Below are 18,774 nucleotides of genomic sequence, written 5' to 3' on the forward strand. Positions count from 1 at the left end.
ATAATTTAATCTAACTTTTATCATCTCATATACAAATTACTGATAAGTTATATCCAAACAGTCTTGTTTGATAAAACATATTGGTAATAGGAACCTCTGAGTGATTCAGATAATATAAATAAAAACATGCACTTCAAACTTATTACTCTTTTTTTTAAATGTAAAACATATCCACATATTAAGTTTATAAGAAAATGATGTATCCTCATATCCATATCAGTTCGATACCGATACACGTATCTGTATCGATGCTTCTAGCATACAAAAGACAAGTTTGGCACCAAGGGTTTACTCGAGCAAAATTTACGGTCGCACTGATGTATCGTAAGTTCCTTGCAAAAGCACTCTACTTATGAGTACATCATTCGCAACTCTGGTCTAACTCGAAAAGGTTACACATGAAACAGGAAAACACATTTACATGGGCATCTGAATTCTCAAAGCAAGATTTCTGGGCCCATCAGTCGCTCCTCGGCCAACTCCTTGAGCCTCCGAGTGACCTTCTCAGCAACATGTATGTAGGCTTGCGCTGATGCAGAGTTCGGTGAAGATATGACAATAGGTTTGCCTTCGTCTGAACCTGTTCTGATGCTGATTTCAAGTGGTATCTATTGAACAAAAAATAACAGTGGATAGCATTAGATCATATGTATATTTACCACATGAACATATGTATACTGGTATCCCCATCATTCACAAAAGTAAAAAAAAATAGGCTTCTCATTTCTCAACATAATATTCTCTACATCCCAAATTCATTATTATCTAGTAATTGAAGTAACAGTATCATGCTAGAAAAATCTCAACCTTTTCTCAGATAGAAAAGACACAAGGAGAATAATTGTTATAACTAATGACAAGATTCACTCACCTCACCAAGTAATTTCATATCCATTTCCTCTGCAGTTTTCTGAGCTCCACCTTCCCCGAAAATGTAAGACTTCTCACCGCATTTTGGGCACTTAAAGCAACTCATATTCTCTACTAACCCCAGAATCTGCAGAAATAACAAGGTTAGTTGTGCTGGGAAGACTAGGAATATTAGAGGCAACATGAAGCTAACTATTTTGCATTGTAAAATGAATATGCAAATAACTAAAACATATTAACTGAGGAAGTGGGAAAAATAGACAAAAACGAAGGGAAATGTAAATTGTAACAATAAAATTTATATCTGAAATAGTATTTGAAATATGATATGGACAAGCAGTTAGGGGGGGGGGGGGGTTGAGGTTAAATCAACTGTACAGGAACTTGAACTTTACGAAACATGTTGGCTCCTCTTCTAGCATCAATTAGGGCAATATCTTGAGGAGTTGAAACAATTAAAGCACCTGCGGAAACAACATGTAAATGAGAAAATTCAAAATCTGTATCAAACAACCATTTGCAGCTTCATAGGCAAATGTATAAATACCAGATAACCGAAGCCTTTGGGACATCGATAGTTGAGCATCACCAGTGCCTGGGGGCATATCAACAACAAGAATATCAAGGTTCCCCCAGGCTACTCCCCTTGTCATCTTCTCAAGAGCACTCATTACCTGATACCAAGAGAAAAAAAAGTAGTATTAGGACCACCGAATTTGCCAAAGGAACACAAAACTGGAAACGCGAAGCTATAGTCATTTTAACAGTTCACCATTGATAAATTTCGATTGTTACGATATCTACTGCAAGGGATGAAAAAGTACTAGCCCAGTAGCCCTTCCTAATCATTCCCCAGACCAATTTAATTGCTCTAAAAGTACAAGAACAGGAAGCAACACAAACTGCAATAACAAGTGTATGGCTTGAGCTTGTTTCAACAGTAATAGGTCCTTGTAGGCTAATTTGCATGTCTCAACGGTTCATTTTGACTTATGCTTTTACACAATAAGAATGACAAAAGAAAAGAAAAATACTTTACAGTTCAATGAGAAGTTAACAGAAGCACATGCAAAAACAAACCATAGGACCTCTCCAAACAATTGGTGCATCTTTGTCTACAAGAAAACCAATGGACATGCATTTAACTCCATGGTTCTCAACTGGAACCATCTTCATGTCTGTAAACAAAACAAGAAGAGATAATTACAAATTTACAATGAACCCACGGTGAATGCAATATAAGAAAAATGGCAGGTAATATGTTTGCACTGCAACCAAAAAAAAAACATAGGTAATATAGGCATGTTAGCAACTAGAAATTACTAATCACAGGGGCAGGTGACCGGGGATCATAAAAGGCCAGGCTTGGCAGGCTAATTGGTATACATCTATTGAAGAATAGTGCAGAATTATACCTCTAATAGTTATACTCAACTCTCCACTCAGCTACTATATACTACCTCCATTTCATAATATAGGGCGTGGAGTTTTTTTCGCGGAGACCAAGGCTATGGTGAGCGGGAGATTTTATTCTTTATTTACCCCTAATTAAACGGAGATCAATTTAACTGGTGAACTTCGGACGAAGAGCTGTGTCGCCTCGCTCCAGTTCCGTGCTCGCGCTTCGCTCCATCCCGCGCCCGCGCATCGCTGCAGCCCCACGCCCGCGCTTTTCTGCTGCCCCGCACCCACGTTTCTTTCCAACCCTGCGCATGCATTTCGCGCGTTTCGCTATAGGCTCGCGCCCACGCTTTTCTGCCGCCTGACGCCCGCGTTTTGCTGCAGCCACGCGCCCGCACATTGCTCCAGCCGCACGTCCGTGCTTTGCTCCTCAGCTCCATCGCTTTGCTCATAAGCTCAGTCGCTGCCTGCATGGCCATTTGCTGTGAAGTTTAGAGCATGCTACCTTTCTCACCAATCATAAATGGCCAGTTGTAGTGAATCAATCGAAAACTTGGCGGATTGAGTGAGATATGGAGGGAAGGAAAATTTAAAAGATTCATTGAAATTTCATAAACTAGCTACTCCCTCTCTGCTCTTCCCTCTTCATATAAATACCATAGCTGTAGATGGTCAAAACCAATGGCTAGGTTAGACCTTAATTCTCCTACTATACCGATCAATTGGGAAGAGGTTGAGGAGTTTGAAGGACCAGTGATTGATTTGAACTATGATCTCGAGTGGGACAACAATGCGCATGGAGTCGATGAAGAAGGTGGTGCCAGGGATGGTGCACGCGACCGTGTGCATGAAGATGAAGGAAGTGGTGCCTCGGATGGTGGTGCTGTTGCCGGCAAGGAGGACACCGGCCATGCACAAGGAGAGGAGGAAGGTCTAGACACCGGCCACGGTCAAAGCGGCCACGAGCACGCCAGCCGTAGGTTCGGGCTCACCGTCTATGGGCATGAGCACTCCTGGCACTGGCAGGCCAGACATGGTGACGCTCACACCATCCGTAGCCACGGCAGGCTCGAGCTCGCCGACTGAGGTCACACCGGGCACGGTCACACCACGCGTGGCCACGACAGTATTAGGCTCGCCGGCCATGAGCACGCCATGCGCAGGCTCAGGCTCACGGGGCATAGTGCCGAAAACCACGTTGACGAGCACAGCCACGGACATGGTGCGCGCGACCGTGTGCATAGAGACAACGAAGGAGGTGGTGCCTTGGATGGTGGTGCTGTTGGCGGCGAGGAGCACACCGGCCATGGGCTAGGAGAAGAGGAGGGTCAAGATGACGGTCACGGTCACGGTGGCCATGAGCACACCTGGCATAGGTTCAGCAGACTCATACATCTAGCAGGACAATGCTAGGACGCACATTGCAGTCGATGATGTCGAGTTTTGTCATGCGGCAGCTGCTGATGGTTTTGACATAAAGATGATTTGCCAGCCGTCCAACTCTCCTGATCTCAATGTGTTAGACCTAGGTTTTTTATTTTTTTTTTTTTTTTTTTGCAGCTCTTCAAGCCATGTTTCAAAAGTCATGTCCGGGTAATGTTGAAGACATAGTCGCCAAGGTTGTCCAAGCTTTTGACGAGTATCCGGTTGATAGGAGCAACCGTATTTTTCTCACTCACCAATCATGCATGAGAGAGATTTTACGTCAAAAAGGAGGGCAACACTACCATATTCCACACTTGAAGAAGCAATCACTAGAGAGGAATGACATTCTTCCCATTAGTTTGCAGTGTGATCCAAAAATTGTAAACCAAGCGATCGAGTACCTCAATTAGAATGACATGCCCTAGTTTGTTTTTTTTAACTGTAATGGGATGATCATCTATGGATTTCAGTTTCTACCCACATACAACAACAGCAACAAAACATTCTTAAATTGAACTCCACCATTCACCGAGACAAGAAGTACTCAAATTCAACAAAACATCATTTAGACAGGTTTTGTAGCAAGAACGAAACAATCTTAGTTTGAACTGCACTATTCACCGAAAGTGTCTGGGACATAACTATAGTCTGCTAGGGAGTCCGGGACCATGTCCATGGATTCCGACACTGAATCATCAAGGTTATCGACTTCGGCGTTGGTGCTTTTCTCGTGTCTAGCCAGCCATTCCATGTCGATACACCAAGCACGAAGAGAAGCTTCATCAGGTAGGATTACCGTGCAATCGAATTAGTCGAAGCCGTAAATCCTCGCAGTCCACGTGTAGTCGTCGTGGCGGCGCCGGCAGCGAGAGCACCGTTGTTGTCTTCGCCACCTCGGGTGGTTTGTAGGGAGCACGCGTAGCTCCATGTCTCATCGTCATCGCTGTCGTCAAGTAGCAACGAGTTGTCGCCATTATCACTGTCGGCAAGTGCGCGCGCACCCATGACGTCATCATCGGTGCCACGCTCGGAATCATGTAGCTGCTGCATGTCGTCGTCGTCGCTGCCGGCGAGTGCGCGCTCCGCCTGGGCGTGTTCTTCGTCGAGACAAAGCACTCACTCCATCAAGCTATCGCTGTCGTCGCAGCCGGCGAACGCACCCTCCACCAAGCCGTGTTCCTTGTCGAGACGAATTGCTCGCTCCATCGAGTTGTCGCCGTCGTCGCTGCCGATGAGTGCGCGCTCCGCGCGGGGCCATGTTCTTCGGCGAACGCACGCTCCGCCTAGCCGTGTTCCTCGTCGCTGCCGGCGAGCTTCCGCTCCGCATGGGTGTGCTCCTCGATGAGACGAAGCCCTCGCTCCATCGAGCTGTCGCTGTCGCCTCTATCGCCGAGCGCGTGCTCCTCTTGGACTTCTGGGACGAAGTGGACTCGGATGGCCTCACGAACCATATCTACGCGAAGTGTCACTAGCTAAATGCAGCAGCGCTTGCAGCCATGCTTAACTAATTGCAGCAGCTACTCACGAGGCGTCACTAGCTAAAGGGCATGCATGAAGCCGCGACTCACTAAATGCACAGCTACTCATCGCCCACGTGCATGCATACAAAAGGCAGGGGCAGATCTGAGAGAATAGAATGTACCAGTCTTGGCGCCCTGCATTGTGGAACGGTAAAGAACCTATATTATGGAATGGAGGTAGTAGTTTAAAGCCATGATGAATGCAAAATGTTTTGCCTTATCACAATTTGAGACTGCCTGGAGTTCAGTTTATCAAACTGATTTGGACAAAAGGGAATAAATTAGATGTTTTGCAGTTTCAACTGAACTGAAACTACCGCATTGGCCAATTCTCGCTGTTCTTCTACTTAAATTCAATCACCTAAACAATGGAACTGCCATTATAGCCTAGTTGCAGTCTTAAGCACCATTTAATAACGAAATGTCAGCACACTTTTGTTTCATTTGCCTGATGACCACAAAGAGTAATATGAATAAATAAAACTAAGTGATTTTTTTTTTACTTCTCTGTATTTGGATACACATAGGATATCTGACTGTAGTAAGCGAAAACGAGATTACAGTACACTGAATAACTACAACTTTTGAAAGCGAAAACAAGATTTACTTGTAATTTTACTTTGAGTGAATTGCACAAAACTACAATAATTGTGACATTTGTAACACAAAACTACAAGTATTGTGACTAGTAACACAAAACTACAAGTATTGTGCATCAATTTCACACAAAACTCGATTTTAATTAGATTCACCCAAAAAGTGGTATTATATTTCTCCAAAAATCCTAAAACTTTTTGTACGTGTTCCATAATCCATATGCAAACTATTTTAATTGGATTCACCCAAAAAGCATGTGTAGAATTTAAACTAAAATTCTCCAAAAAAAAGGCTACTTTTATAACTCCTAACAATTGCTCGGGCCTCAAATAAAAGCTCAAACATTTGGAAAAAATCACTATTATTATTATATGATGTAATAATTTTTAAAATTATTTTCATCCCTATGTTGTACAGTGAAAGAGTGATTTTCTTTATAATGCTCCATTTATATACTTACAAAGAAACTTATTTTTTTTACCATATAACCTAAGACTGAAAATAATTTGAGAAATTAATCCATCATATAAGAAAAATATTAGTGATTTTTCCCAGATTTTTGGGATTTTATTTGAGGCATTAACAATTGTTAGGAGTTAGGAAAGTAGCCTTTTTTGGAGAATTTTAGTTTAAATTCTACACATGCTTTTTGGGTGAATCCAATTAAAATAGGTTGCACATGGATTATGCAACATGTACAAAAAGTTCTATGATTTTTTGAGAAACATAAGACTATTTTTTGAATGAATTCAATTAAAATCAGGTTTTGTGTGAAATTGATGTACAATACTTGTAGTTTTGTGTTACACGGCACAATACTTGTAGTTTTGTGCAATTCACTCTTTTACTTTAGAAAGGTTAAATCAAGTCAATATTTCTTCATTTTCTCTGGTATAATTCAATTCAGATAAATCCAGAAGTACAAAACGATGTTTATTGATTAGAATACGCAAGTATGCAACTGTATCATGATAAAAGAAAACCTAAAAAATGTATGCACAGCAACCAAAATGCTAGCAAAGCATAGTAGCCTTGAAAGTTTTAATAGAATGAAACATATGGCGTACTAAATGGTGTGCGCTGAAAGAAATCCAACTGATACCTTCACTTACTTCCGGCTTGGCATGGAGATTCATCATTGTGGGAATGGATGGTCCATATATGTCTGCATCCAGCAAACCAACCTTAAGCTTAAACTCCTTGGCAAGTGCCACAGCAATGTTAACTGCACGAAAACAGGTGCCAAGGTGAAATTTGGAGGTAAGAAGCCACATGCCCACTATGTTTGTGCAAGAATGCTATAAATCCACCAACTTTAACTAGTTCAGCTAGATTGAGAAAAAGAAGTTTCACTCACACCCTTGAGCTTGGACTACAAACTCAAGAAATATGACAACTGCTAGCCTTCTAGCCACTACATTGCCATCAAAAGTAAAGCAGAAATTACACACCTAAATCGCTGGCATCTATCTTGCTCAAACCCCTCCAAATTCATTTAGTTAATGGACAAATCGTCTTGCATGATTTCTACTTGAAGACAGTTAATGGGAAGAGTATTCTGTACAGCACCATTTCTACATCAGTGTGAACTCTCAATTCATAACTCGTCGTCCTTACAACCTTCTGCGCTAAGAGAATGTTTGGAGTAAGGGGTTAGCTCCGGGAACTTTCAGGATTAAAATTTGTACTAAATCCTATGGGTTTGGATTTCAAAACCCCATTAGCAAACAGGCCCTGATAAATAATCTGAAAACAACTGGAGAACGCAAGCGAACATCAACTCCAGTGTACAGGAAAAAAAAAAAAAAAAGCGGGGGGGGGGGGGGGGGGTGTTTGACCTGCAGTGGTGGACTTGCCGACCCCGCCTTTCCCGGAGGCAACCGCTATGATGTCGACAACCCCGGCGATCGAGGGGCCGCCCTTTGCGGCGGCGCTGTAGCATCTCCTACCACTGAGCGAACCCTAGACATGAAGGAGCGGTGAGATGTAAATTTGGAGAAAATACGCAAAATGTTTCGGGGTTGAAATCTCTGGTCTCACCGCGCGAGAGGCGATCCGGAGCATCGATAGGAAATCATTCGGCCGCATAACGAGCGAGAGGCACCTCTTTTCCATCCTTTTTCTCAGCGAGGGGCGCACGGCGGCGGAGCAGGCGGCGCGGCTAGCAGCAAGTCGAGTGTCGTGAATGTTCGACCTCGACCTCGAACCGAATCGGCTGCTGTGTAGTTGCTTCGTACCTCTCAAGCCATCCGATCGCAAGCCAACGCCTCCGATTGGAGGCTCGGCCTGCGGGGCTTGGAGGAGGCGGCCCCCCCCGGGGGGGTTATTGTGCAAAACTTCCAGGTGCTGAGGGGTTTTCTCGTAAAAGCGCGGTTAACCGTAGAAAGGGTTTGTAAAATCATTTGAAAGTTTCTGTATACTAATTTGAAAGTTTTTCGATTTGATAGTTTCTGAAGTGGAAGTGTCTTGACTCAATTTGAAAGCTCCTATAAATCAATTTGGAAGCTTTTGGGATGAATTAAAAAAGTTCTCAGTTGAAATTTTTCTCATGTCAACTTGAAAGTTCTGCTTGAATTAGTTGAAAGTTCCTGATCTCGAAGATTTTTTGAATTGACTTGAATTTTGTTGAGTTTTTTTTTTTGGTGGTTGGACTCTGATTTTTGTTGATGGGAAAAGAGAACATGTGGAAGGGAGGAGGAGACCGGCGTTGTCCTCACCTTGTCAGAATTTGTTAGTTATGATCATTAGCAGCGTACGTTCATGCTACAACCATCCCCGCTGATCTCAAACCATGGCACTGAAACAGTGATTGCATAGGATAAAAGTTGGCTCGATAACCACAAGTAGAAAATAAGCAGTGAGACCGGAGAGGATATTGGAGGAGAAGGGAGACCGACGGAATCGACAACGAACTGTCGGAGGACGATCGTCTGCAGTTTTGCCTCTCTCTACTGTAGTGACTTAGTGGTAAGAGTGAAAACGTACCGGATAATTTCCAACCGATCCAAGTCGGAATCGAAAACGAATAGTTTTTAAAATTGGTATTGGATATTTCAGCTCGAAATCGGTTTTAGATATTTTTTAAATCAGCATAGCAATTTTCGACATCAGATAGCGAAGTGTCTGAGTTCGGATATTTTCGAAATGACCCCGAAACCAGCCTGGCCTGCTATTCCTTTTCTACCTCTGTCGAAGGCTCGAAGCAGACCAGGCCCAAACCGAGACCAATGCCCATCTAATTGCCCAACTCCGTACGTACCAGCAAACCTCTCCTCCGCACAGGATGACGTCAGAATTGTGGCAGGTAGCTTCTCTCTTTTATTTAGTTTGTTTATTATCTTTCTTTTTATTTCTTTCTTTTTCTGTATGTATTTTATAGTTATTTTTATCAGCAGTAACTTTTTCTAATCTACTACTACTAGAACATTGGTTCTTATATCTACGGAACTTCAAAATTTACCTTACCGAACTTGTTGATGTCTTGATGGGAATAATTTAGCCTGTTTTGTGGAACTTTATTATGTATATAATGAAATATTTGAAACACTTCGTTGGAACTTTTCCCCATATCCTGTACAACTTTATTTGCATGCTTTATGCAATTTTCAATTGGAAAATGTCCATCTTTCGTCCTCCAACTCTTCCCACAGTCTAAAATTTGTCATTCAACTACTATATTATATATATATATATATATATATATATATATATATATATATATATATATATATATATATATATCTTTGGTCCCCCAACATTAAAAATCGGAAAACAACCTTCTCACTTCACCATGATGGTTTTAAACACGCAACAATGCTAACGTGGATCCCACGTGGTTGCTTGTCATATAAACTTTCTCCTTCCTTCCTCTAGTGGCATGTTGGTACAGTTTAAGTGGTTTTTGTTATGGTCTTATATACAATTTGAGTGGTTTTTCATGTTTTGGTAAATATGAGCTGGCCGTATTCATTTTTTATTCATATTCGTATCCAAATTATCCGTATTTGAATCCGCTTTCGGCAAAAAAACATGGTTTCAAATACGGTGAAGTATTGTTCCGACCGATTTTGAGCTATTTTCACCCCTACCTAGTGGGGAGGGGAAGATTTGGGAGTACTCCACCTAATGAATTTTTTAGGAGTTTAAATTCCCAGTCATTTGAAATTCAAACACCCCTTGATAAGAGATTGTGATATCGCTGCTCAGCATATAAAAGCAAAAGTAATCTACAATTGGTGCTGCGAACACATGAAATTTTGTGAGCTTGAATGTCTTGTTCATTCCTTTATGATGCACATGAGAGTACTGTTGCTCAAATAAGATGTAAATATGAGGATGGTATCATCATAAAAATAGAGCAACATTCAAAACTATACTACTCCATGTATGATATGTATGTCTTTTCTAGTGGCGAATGCATAGAAGCTAAGTAGGTGGGGGCACATTCACCTCTCTCCCTCCCTCTTTCTTCCTTTTTCCTCATCCATAAAAATCATTATTGGCTGCGAGACGGTAGGAGGGCTGGAACCCCTAGCCCCCTTGACCCGCTCCGGTCTTTTCTTATCAACTGGCCGGAGTAGTGAAGAGAAAATCCTATCCACCTCTCTTTTTATTGAGAAATGTGACATTAATTAAGAGCGTCCCTTAGATATTTGATCTTCCATGTGTCCCCCATTTTTTCATTTATTTTTTAAGCATGAATTTGTCTATTCATTGAATCAACCCTTAGTTTGGAATCGACGAGGCACGAACCCGTAGAGTATATAATGGGTAGTGTCAAAGACTCAAAAACCTCATATCTGCAAGTTCCCCGCAATCGCTTGTCAATTTCCCAATCCCTTTTTTGCCTTTTTGACGTCTGATTCATGCATGGCGAGTAAGAAATACATTGAAAAAAAGTCTGTGCTGTTTCACGCAGCAAACGTCTTTTTCTAAAGTAACTGCGTGCAACTGCTAGTTACTTACCAGGTACCATGTGCTGTGCTTACCACAAGTGCAAGTGTCTTTGCTCTGTACTCTGTAAACCAGCAGTTGTAAACCACTCTTGCAGACCATGGCGGTTTTCCAGTCCACTGAGATCCATTTTTGTCAGGGACGAGAAAATGACGAGTTCTTGATGTGAGCATGTATATATGAAGCTCACACTGAACCATAATCGACATGGAATTGTGTTATAATCAATCCATATAATGCTACTCATAAGCTCAAACAATAATGTTATTGGCTTTTCTCTCACCTGGCTCGGTTATATATATCATGCATGCCAACCATCATTTTACTTTATCAATAATTCCTGCAGCGGAAAGCTCGCATCAACTGAAGTCCAAAACACAGGAAGATGAAAGAAATCGACTCACGTCCGTGAACTAACCAGTCGCATATTTTATCAAGCTGTAACTTCTACTATTCTCAATATTGTTCGTTTCGCGCTGGGATGTTCTTAGGCTTTGTTTGGAAGCATGAGAAGAGGAATCCTGAGGAGGATATCCCCAAAGAGGATTTAGATGGCATTTTAGTTCCCTGGTGGAGGAATCCGTCTGGGTTTATATTCTCTGCCACGGTTAGGGAACCGAGGGGTTAAAAATCCTGAAAAACAAAAATAAGAAAAAAATCAAGAAAATTCTGAAATATTTAGTAAAATGAGAAACTCAATGCAAGATCCTAAAATTTCATAGATATGCACCAACATTACACGATCATCCATAAATTCAAATTATTGTTGTCTCCATCTATAAAAATTTGAGAGCTACTGAATGGAATGTACACATTGCAGATAAATAAAAGTGTATATCTTTAGCAACAAATTATTCGATCACATATTTAGCAAGAACATCTCCATGTCTTAAAGGCAAACGAACACCACATCACTACCATCAGATCCTACACCAGTGGGAAATGCTCTTTAAAACAAGAGCAACACCGAAGCTTTGAAGTACGAGATGAGGCATTACAGCTGGAAATCCAAAATTTGTAGTCACTCTGGATATGTTGACTGCGAGATTAGGACACTCCAAATTTGTAGTCACTTCTAAGGCCCTCAAGGTATCCTTTTGTCTGCAAGATCAGGACACTCTGAATAAATATATAAATTTGAAATATATTGTCTTATCAATGTTTCTTTCGAGTGTCGTTTAAGGAAAACGGTAGAAACTTATCCTACTATATGCATAAATCAATATAAATTCAAGGACAAGTGAATTTTCAAGAGAAAAAAAGGGAAGGATATCCACCAGTATTGAATGCTGGATATAGTTGAGTGGACAAGAAATTGATTTAAGAAAATAATTGAAAATCAGAGAGTGAGGGAAAAGGATATAGTTGGAATGCATAGCTTGCTTCTCTTGCTTACCCTTCTCCTGTGGCAGTTTGGTAATAGAGCGGATAAAAAATCTCAGAAATAAGAAAATCAGAAAAATCAAGACAATTGCTTAGATCCCCTAATCCAGTCCGAGAGCCATTCCATGTTGGGCCAAAATCCCTCACGGCCATGCAGCGGAGAGGAGGAAACGAACCTGATAGACCGAGCTGGGATGATTTGCTGCTCCGATCTGGTGGGCGAGAGGACGGATGATGGGTCAAGCAAGGCGGCGGCTCAAGGCAGGGGCGGAGGAGGATGGATCTACGTTGCATGCGCCTAAGGCAGGGAGATCGAGGCGGACACGTGGGGGTGGAGGTGGAGGAGGAGCGGAGGAAAAGGTGACGACATTCGAAAGCAAGCATGGTGGAGGCGTCAGTTGCGAGCGAGCATGGCAGAGGCAACATGACTCAACATGGGGAAATGATCCCGACCTAGGCAGGCGTGGGTTCTTCCCCATGGAAAGCATGCCGATCGGGTCCAAAAAAACCCGTTACGAGGGCATCCAAATGCAGCGGTCAACTGCCTCAGGAAAGCTCGCCTCGTGGCTGTTCGCCCCAGGAATAGGCAGAGACCCCGGCATGATTTAAGGCTCCCAAACGAGCCCTTAGTGTTCTTAATTTACTCCGAGTTGTTTTGTTCTTCCAGATATCGCATGGAAGGTCAAGCTAGATTTTGGCGCGTGAAGAACAGTAGGGTGGTTGTTCTTTCAGGAAAAAAAGGTAGATAATGATCATGCATGTAGAATAAGAGTCTATTTGACAGAGCTCCCAGAGCAGCTTCCAGGCTGGAATCAAGAGAGCTTTGCCAAATAACAGTTTTCAGCTTTTATCTTTATGAGTGGAATCCGTGGGAGTGATTCTCTGATGAACTAGAAGCCGAGGAGCTGAAAAAAGCAGTTTCTTCTGATTCACTTTCCGCACAGAATCACTTTCTCCACATATTTTATTTTAAAGAATCACTTTCAGCCACAGAATCACTTCCTCTAGAGAATCACTCCCTGTAGAAAATTTGGATCAGGGAGAGCTCTACCAAACATGCCCAAAATATATCATGGTGTACTGACAGGGATACATAAGCTGCAAAATGGTAAACTGTAGATTGCCATGTTTTCTCTAATATGTAGTTTCTTATATCCTTCTGTAACAGTCCAACATTTAAAATTCTCCAAAATGTAATTGCACAAAAAAAGTCAATTACCAATCAACTTAGATCTTTTTTCTAATTAAACTAATTAAATAAGTGATAGGGGAATGAATGAGAAATTAGAAATCGAAGGCAAAAGATTTTTTTTGAAAGGAAACCCCAAAAGAAATCGTTTAACTCGAAAACCGAATCCTAGGTTCAGCCCATCTTCACCCTCTCTTCTTCATCCTTGGGCCAATCTTCTTTCCTGCCTGGGTTGTGCCCCGCTTTTCCTTTGCCCGAGACCCTTTAGCCCGTGCGCCATCACCTTTCCCCTTCTTTCACTGCAGCCTGTAGGCCAAGCTGCTGTAACAACCTACCTTCCTTCTGTGGCCCTCCCCCCTCTCTCGAGCCGCAACCCAACTCGATCAATTGGCCTGCCCGAGCCTCTCTCTCTCTCTCTCTCTCTCTCTCTCTCTCTCTCTCTCTCTCTCTCTCCTACGACATGGGATCCTCTCATCAGCTCTCTCTTCAACCCTAAGCTGGAGATCATTTTCTCATTGAGACCGAGCCACCAACAAATCCCACCAAATTTGCCTCGAGTATGAAGGGATCACCTTCTGGAAGCTGGAGTCCTTACCCTGAAGCTTTATGGTTCAAACTCGCAACCGAGAAGATGATAAGCATGTCATTGTTAGAAACCCTAACCGACTCAGCCTTGGCCTCCCCTCTCACCCTCGGGTATAAATAGACACCCACGTCCCTCGTCATATCACACTGCCCACTCATCGAACCTTTGTGCTAGAGAGTAGCCAACAAAGAGACCCTACGCCTATCACCACAAAACACTGAGCCTCCTCTGGCATCAACACCATCATGCGGACCAGCAAGTCGTCTCGACATCAAGATCACCATCAAATGAGTTTTCCATAAGCTCCTAAGCAAGTTCCTCTGTTTGCTAGAGCAGGAGGACCACTACGGCATCAATTATGATCTTCTTCGATGAGTCACCATCGTAGGAAGAACTCATCTCACCGCCTACATGCTGGAGACTAAGTGGGTAAGCATCAACCACCCAATCTACCATCTACGATCTAGATTGAATGGCCACGTACCTGTTGGGAGAATGGTACCACATGAGCCCTCGTTCGTTGACTTTGGCCACAATGGTCAAATCCCAAAAGCCAAAACAGAGAGGCTGATGTCAAGGTAGGGATAGTTCCCTTTATGTTATGCAGGAGTTAAGCTCGATAAGGCACAACAACCCATGGAGCAAAGCTTGGAGGCGAAGCCCAAAAGGCCGAAGAGGTGCGACAAAGCCCGAAAGGGAGAAGAGTGTAGTGAAGCCCTGAGGCCGAAGTTGTGTGACGAAGCCCGAAGGGTGAAGAGTGTAGCGAAGCCTCGAGGCCGAAGGGATGGGACGAGGTCCAAAGAATGAAGGATCCAGCACAAGTCCTAAGACCAAAGGGAGGCAGCACCAGGCCCTTTGGTAATAGAGCAAAGTCTAGCTTAAAGAGGGACCCGCACGTTAGCTAAAACCCAACGAGGGGGTAGCTCAAGGAAGATCGCTAGCAGTCTTGGTGAAGGGTACGGTGTGGGACCCCAAGACATGTGTCAAGATTTTGCTATTTAGGGTAATTTATGTTGATAATGACCATAATACCCTTTGAGATACCCTAGAATATTCACCATCATTAGTAGGAATATTCCTATGGATAAAGAGAAAATGCGTAATGACAATGAGAGTGGTTGAGGTATACCTATAAATAGCACCACTCATCCCATGTAAAATGGAAATGAAAATTTATTACATCAACAACTATTGTACTATTCACTGTGTTGTGATCAAGACCACAACATTTGGCACCATCTGTGGGGATTGAACCCACGACCACGTGGTGGTCCCATGCCACCAAAGATCAGGAAAGAAAAGGCACAAGCATTTGTGGGAAGTGAGGGGGAATCGCAGGTCCCTTCGCAACAAGAGGGAGTGGTAGCGACTGAGGGGGTCGGGGCTTCGGTCGAGACCCCCAGGGTCAAAATACCCAGAGTTAGCATTGGAGCTCTAGTGGAGTAGGGGTCTGGAGTGGTCACGCCAGATGACCATGAAGGTCGGATGGCTGCGTCTGAGGCCTTGGAGCATCCACAAGCTCTCCCACACATCCTAGTGGACCATAGAGTAGCTCATGATGGCAATGATGCATAGTACAGAAGTCAGGTGGAGGAAGCCAACAAGCAAATTCAAGAGCTGCATGAGGAACATCTCAACAAGGACCTCCAGAAGGCCTCAATGGCAGTTGAGATCTGGAGGTACTCAATTAGTGGGTGTCTAAAGAACACCATCGGCTGAGGGCGGTAGATCAAGCCTCCCCGTTAGCCACAATTTTGCAAATGCAATCGTGGTCTAGGGGGTTTAAGATGCCTCGACTGCACTTCTACAATGGTGAAATTGACTTGAAGGAGTTTGTGATGGGCTTCGAGGCTAGAATAAAGTCCACAGGAGGAGACGAAGCTACCATGGCCAAGGCTTTTGTCCTCGCTATTAGGGGGATCATTCTCTCATGGTACACATCCCTCCTAGGAAGAACAGTATTCTCCAGGGAGTAGCTTCGGGATGCTCTCTTCTCACAATTCTGGGGCAACTATTCAGCCCTAGTTACTATAGGAGATTTGTTCGTGGTTAAGTAGAGGGAAGGTGAAAGCCTAAAGAAGTTCACTTGACACTTCATATGGGTAAAATGTTATGCGAAGGGCCTTAGTGATGATACCATCATAGACACTGCAAGACAAGATCTCTGTCCGGGAGCCATGGCCTTGCGCTTGGCGCGAAAGCCAAGACAGGACATGGACGAGTTGTTCACCAAGATGGAAGAATACTTAAGGGCCAAGGCGAAGCAACGTGGGAACATGAGGATCGGCTTTGTGCCGATTATCCCAAGTTTTTCTCCAAATTGTGAGGGTTGAACTAGTTTCTATTCCTCACTGCGTGTAAATGGTGCTGTGGTAATGAAGACGTCATGAAACACCCTGCATGATGTTGAGATGCTTCCACCTTTGTGTAGATGAAAGTTCTGTCGTTCTGCCCACACCACTCGTGGATTAGTAGGAATCTGGTATTCCTGTTTTTCTTATATATGTACACAATGACCATCAAGTCACCAAGGAAACCACCCTCACCTGTGTTCTCTCATGAATATAAATAGGAGTTGTAACTTTGTCATGTCAGTGAACTGAGGTGAGAAAAGATGATGACCCCACTGTCACTCACCTGACACCTACTTGGTTATCTTGTGATATCCTTGTTATAAGATTAACTTGTCTAGGTGAATATGGCACTCAGAAACCTAGGACTTTTCTCGAGGTCTAGGAAATGTGCTGTGCAACACTGCTGTATCATTCAGTGATGACGTTATCGTTCTAGTCTTGGAAACCCCTTTTCCTCGCTCTCTTCCCCGCACTTCACCCGAATCTCGGGACGAGATTCTTTTAAGGGGGGAGTTTTGTAACAACCCAGATGGCTTAAGCATGTCATTAAGCATCATAAACATCATTGGCATCATGCTTAATTGTTTTGGTGAATTATGAACGTGCATTTTCAATTAAACAAAAATTGTGAAAATCAATGTTAATTGGTGAATTGTTAAGCAACTCACAATATTGCTATACAACATAGTGTTGGGAACAATTTAGAAATTATTTCATGCAATATAAAGAATATAAATGATTTTTTCCAAATTTTTGGGGATGGTTTTGAAGGCATAAAAATTACTACAATTTAGAAAAGGTGGCATGTTTGGAGAATTTTAGTTTGAAATTGGCTTAGGCATTATGGGTCAAACTAGTTCAAATGGTTGCACATGAATTTTAGTTTCACACAAAAATTGTCCTATAATTTTTGGACCACGGGAAGATATTCTTTTGAATAGAAGAAATGGAGAAGATATTTTCTTTAGTCGGTCACTGTTCATCGGCCCCAGCTGTCATCCCTCTCTCTACCTCTCACCTCCTCTCACTCGCTGGGCTTTGCTCAGGGGCGGTCGCCGATTTCCTTGACTTTGGAGGCCAGCCATGTCGCCGGTCGAGTCGAGCACGGCATCATGCTCCTTCCCAAGGTGTTGGGCGTCGCCCTTATCTTCTCCCCCTCGCTCTCTCTGCTCTCCTCTCTCTCTCACTCGGCCGCCTAGTCCAAAGCAGGGTAGAGCGCCACAACACGGCCGCTGCCCAAATCTGCCACACCCGAGCACGAATCCGTTGAGCCCGAGCCGCAAGAAGCAAGGGAGAGAACCCAGGAAGCATCACCGATCGCCTCTCACGCGGATTCCACCCTTCCGCAGCCGGAATCGAGCGCATGCGCCTTCTTCCCCATTTCTGGTGGCCTTTGTCGCCACATCTCTGTCGAGCCACTGCACCGTTGCTTCTCTAGATGAATCGGTCCCGCGGTGAGCTTCCTTGCAATCTCTTGAACCCTTTGCACGCGTAGTTTTTCCTTTTTCCTGTCGCCGGCGCACTTCTCCGCGTGAGCCGCCTGTCGCCACCACCTCGGTGCACGCTGCTGGCCGGGTCGCCATCGGGCCCGTCAAAAACTAGCCGCACCGTTGAGTCCACATGCCTGCGTAGATGCTATAGGAATACTCGGCCGGGTCGATTACGCCGCCGTTTGGCCGCCGGTGTGCTTGACTGAGCTGCCGCTATGGATTGCCGCTGTTTGCCGTCGATGGTTGCCCTTCGGTCATCGCTGGTGACTACACGACCCTCAATCGAGTTCCCCGTGTCACACTGGTGCCGCCGGTGCCCTCCCCTGACTGCGCCGTGCTGCCGTTCGCCGCCGTCGAGTTCGCCCGTACCGTCGACATTGTGCCGCCCTGCCCTCGTCAGTTTTGACCCGGGTCAAAGCAGTCGAGCCCACTATCAGCGACCATGGCTAACTCGGCCTAGGTGCAAAAGGATTTTGGGCTATTTTTAATCTGGATATTCCAGAAAACGCGAAATTGAATTTTGGTTCAACACATAATTTGGTTGAAACTTGTAAAATACATAGAAAATTGTATACAGCTCCAAAAATCATGAAACCAATTTTGTTAGGTTTATATGATCATTATCTACATATTAAAAATACTGAGAGCTATTAAATATGTATTTAAATTGCATGGGTTAATAAAATATGTTTGAGCTTCATTAATCCATAATTAAATATGGGTAACTCCAAAATTGATGAAATCAATTTTGTAAATCTTGTTAATTGATTCCCTGCTCATTAAAAATAATCTCCCTCATGTTAGACATGATTAAATTCCTATTTAGGGTTAAGCCTTGTGTTAAGCTTAATTAATCCAGGAAATGAGTAGATGCTTAACTTTAATCCAAATTAAGAAAATTTTGAGGCTTTAAAACTCATGTCATGATGCATTACATCTCCACCTTGTCATGCATTGTGGAGCATCCGTCATTGAATGTCATTCGTGCTCATCATTGCATGCGTTC

General features: G+C 43.4%; 1 protein-coding gene and 1 long non-coding RNA gene across 5 annotated transcripts; both read right to left on the bottom strand.

Annotated features, from left to right (window-relative positions):
* Nucleotides 1–273: 273 nt before the first annotated feature.
* Nucleotides 274–8,031, bottom strand: LOC133915839 (iron-sulfur protein required for NADH dehydrogenase, mitochondrial-like). Of its 3 annotated transcripts, none has more exons than XM_062359182.1 (8): nt 7,854–8,031; nt 7,652–7,775; nt 6,916–6,978; nt 1,951–2,048; nt 1,418–1,544; nt 1,249–1,334; nt 872–997; nt 274–608 (listed from the first exon to the last, which is right to left on the bottom strand). In XM_062359182.1, exons 1-8 carry the CDS (start codon nt 7,926–7,928, stop codon nt 438–440), a joined length of 870 nt encoding a protein of 289 aa, XP_062215166.1. In that variant the 5' UTR covers nt 7,929–8,031; the 3' UTR covers nt 274–437. The 3 variants fall into 3 exon arrangements, with proteins under 3 accessions (XP_062215166.1, XP_062215168.1, XP_062215167.1); XM_062359184.1 differs by having other exon boundaries at nt 6,916–7,038; XM_062359183.1 differs by having other exon boundaries at nt 6,926–6,978; nt 7,854–8,016.
* A 2,249-nt stretch (nt 8,032–10,280) lies between these two features.
* Nucleotides 10,281–12,617, bottom strand: LOC133915840 (uncharacterized). Of its 2 annotated transcripts, none has more exons than XR_009909398.1 (5): nt 12,326–12,617; nt 11,685–11,867; nt 11,185–11,399; nt 11,050–11,106; nt 10,281–10,957 (listed from the first exon to the last, which is right to left on the bottom strand). It is a non-coding gene; the product is annotated as an uncharacterized LOC133915840 (long non-coding RNA). The 2 variants fall into 2 exon arrangements; XR_009909397.1 differs by having other exon boundaries at nt 10,283–10,957; nt 11,765–11,867.
* Nucleotides 12,618–18,774: the final 6,157 nt, after the last annotated feature.

Source organism: Phragmites australis, chromosome 4, assembly GCF_958298935.1.
Source record: "Phragmites australis chromosome 4, lpPhrAust1.1, whole genome shotgun sequence".
NCBI classification, from domain to species: domain Eukaryota; kingdom Viridiplantae; phylum Streptophyta; class Magnoliopsida; order Poales; family Poaceae; genus Phragmites; species Phragmites australis.

Bases quoted from the DNA above. Each gene is read 5' to 3' on its own strand.
- LOC133915839 (XM_062359184.1), bottom strand. From the start codon at position 7,928: ATGGAAAAGAGGTGCCTCTCGCTCGTTATGCGGCCGAATGATTTCCTA. The intron at 7,776-7,853 runs GTGAGACCAGAG...CTTCATGTCTAG, and splicing joins TCCGGATCGCCTCTCGCGCG to GGTTCGCTCAGTGGTAGGAG. The intron at 609-871 runs GTGAGTGAATCT...TTTGTTCAATAG, and splicing joins ATATGAAATTACTTGGTGAG to ATACCACTTGAAATCAGCAT.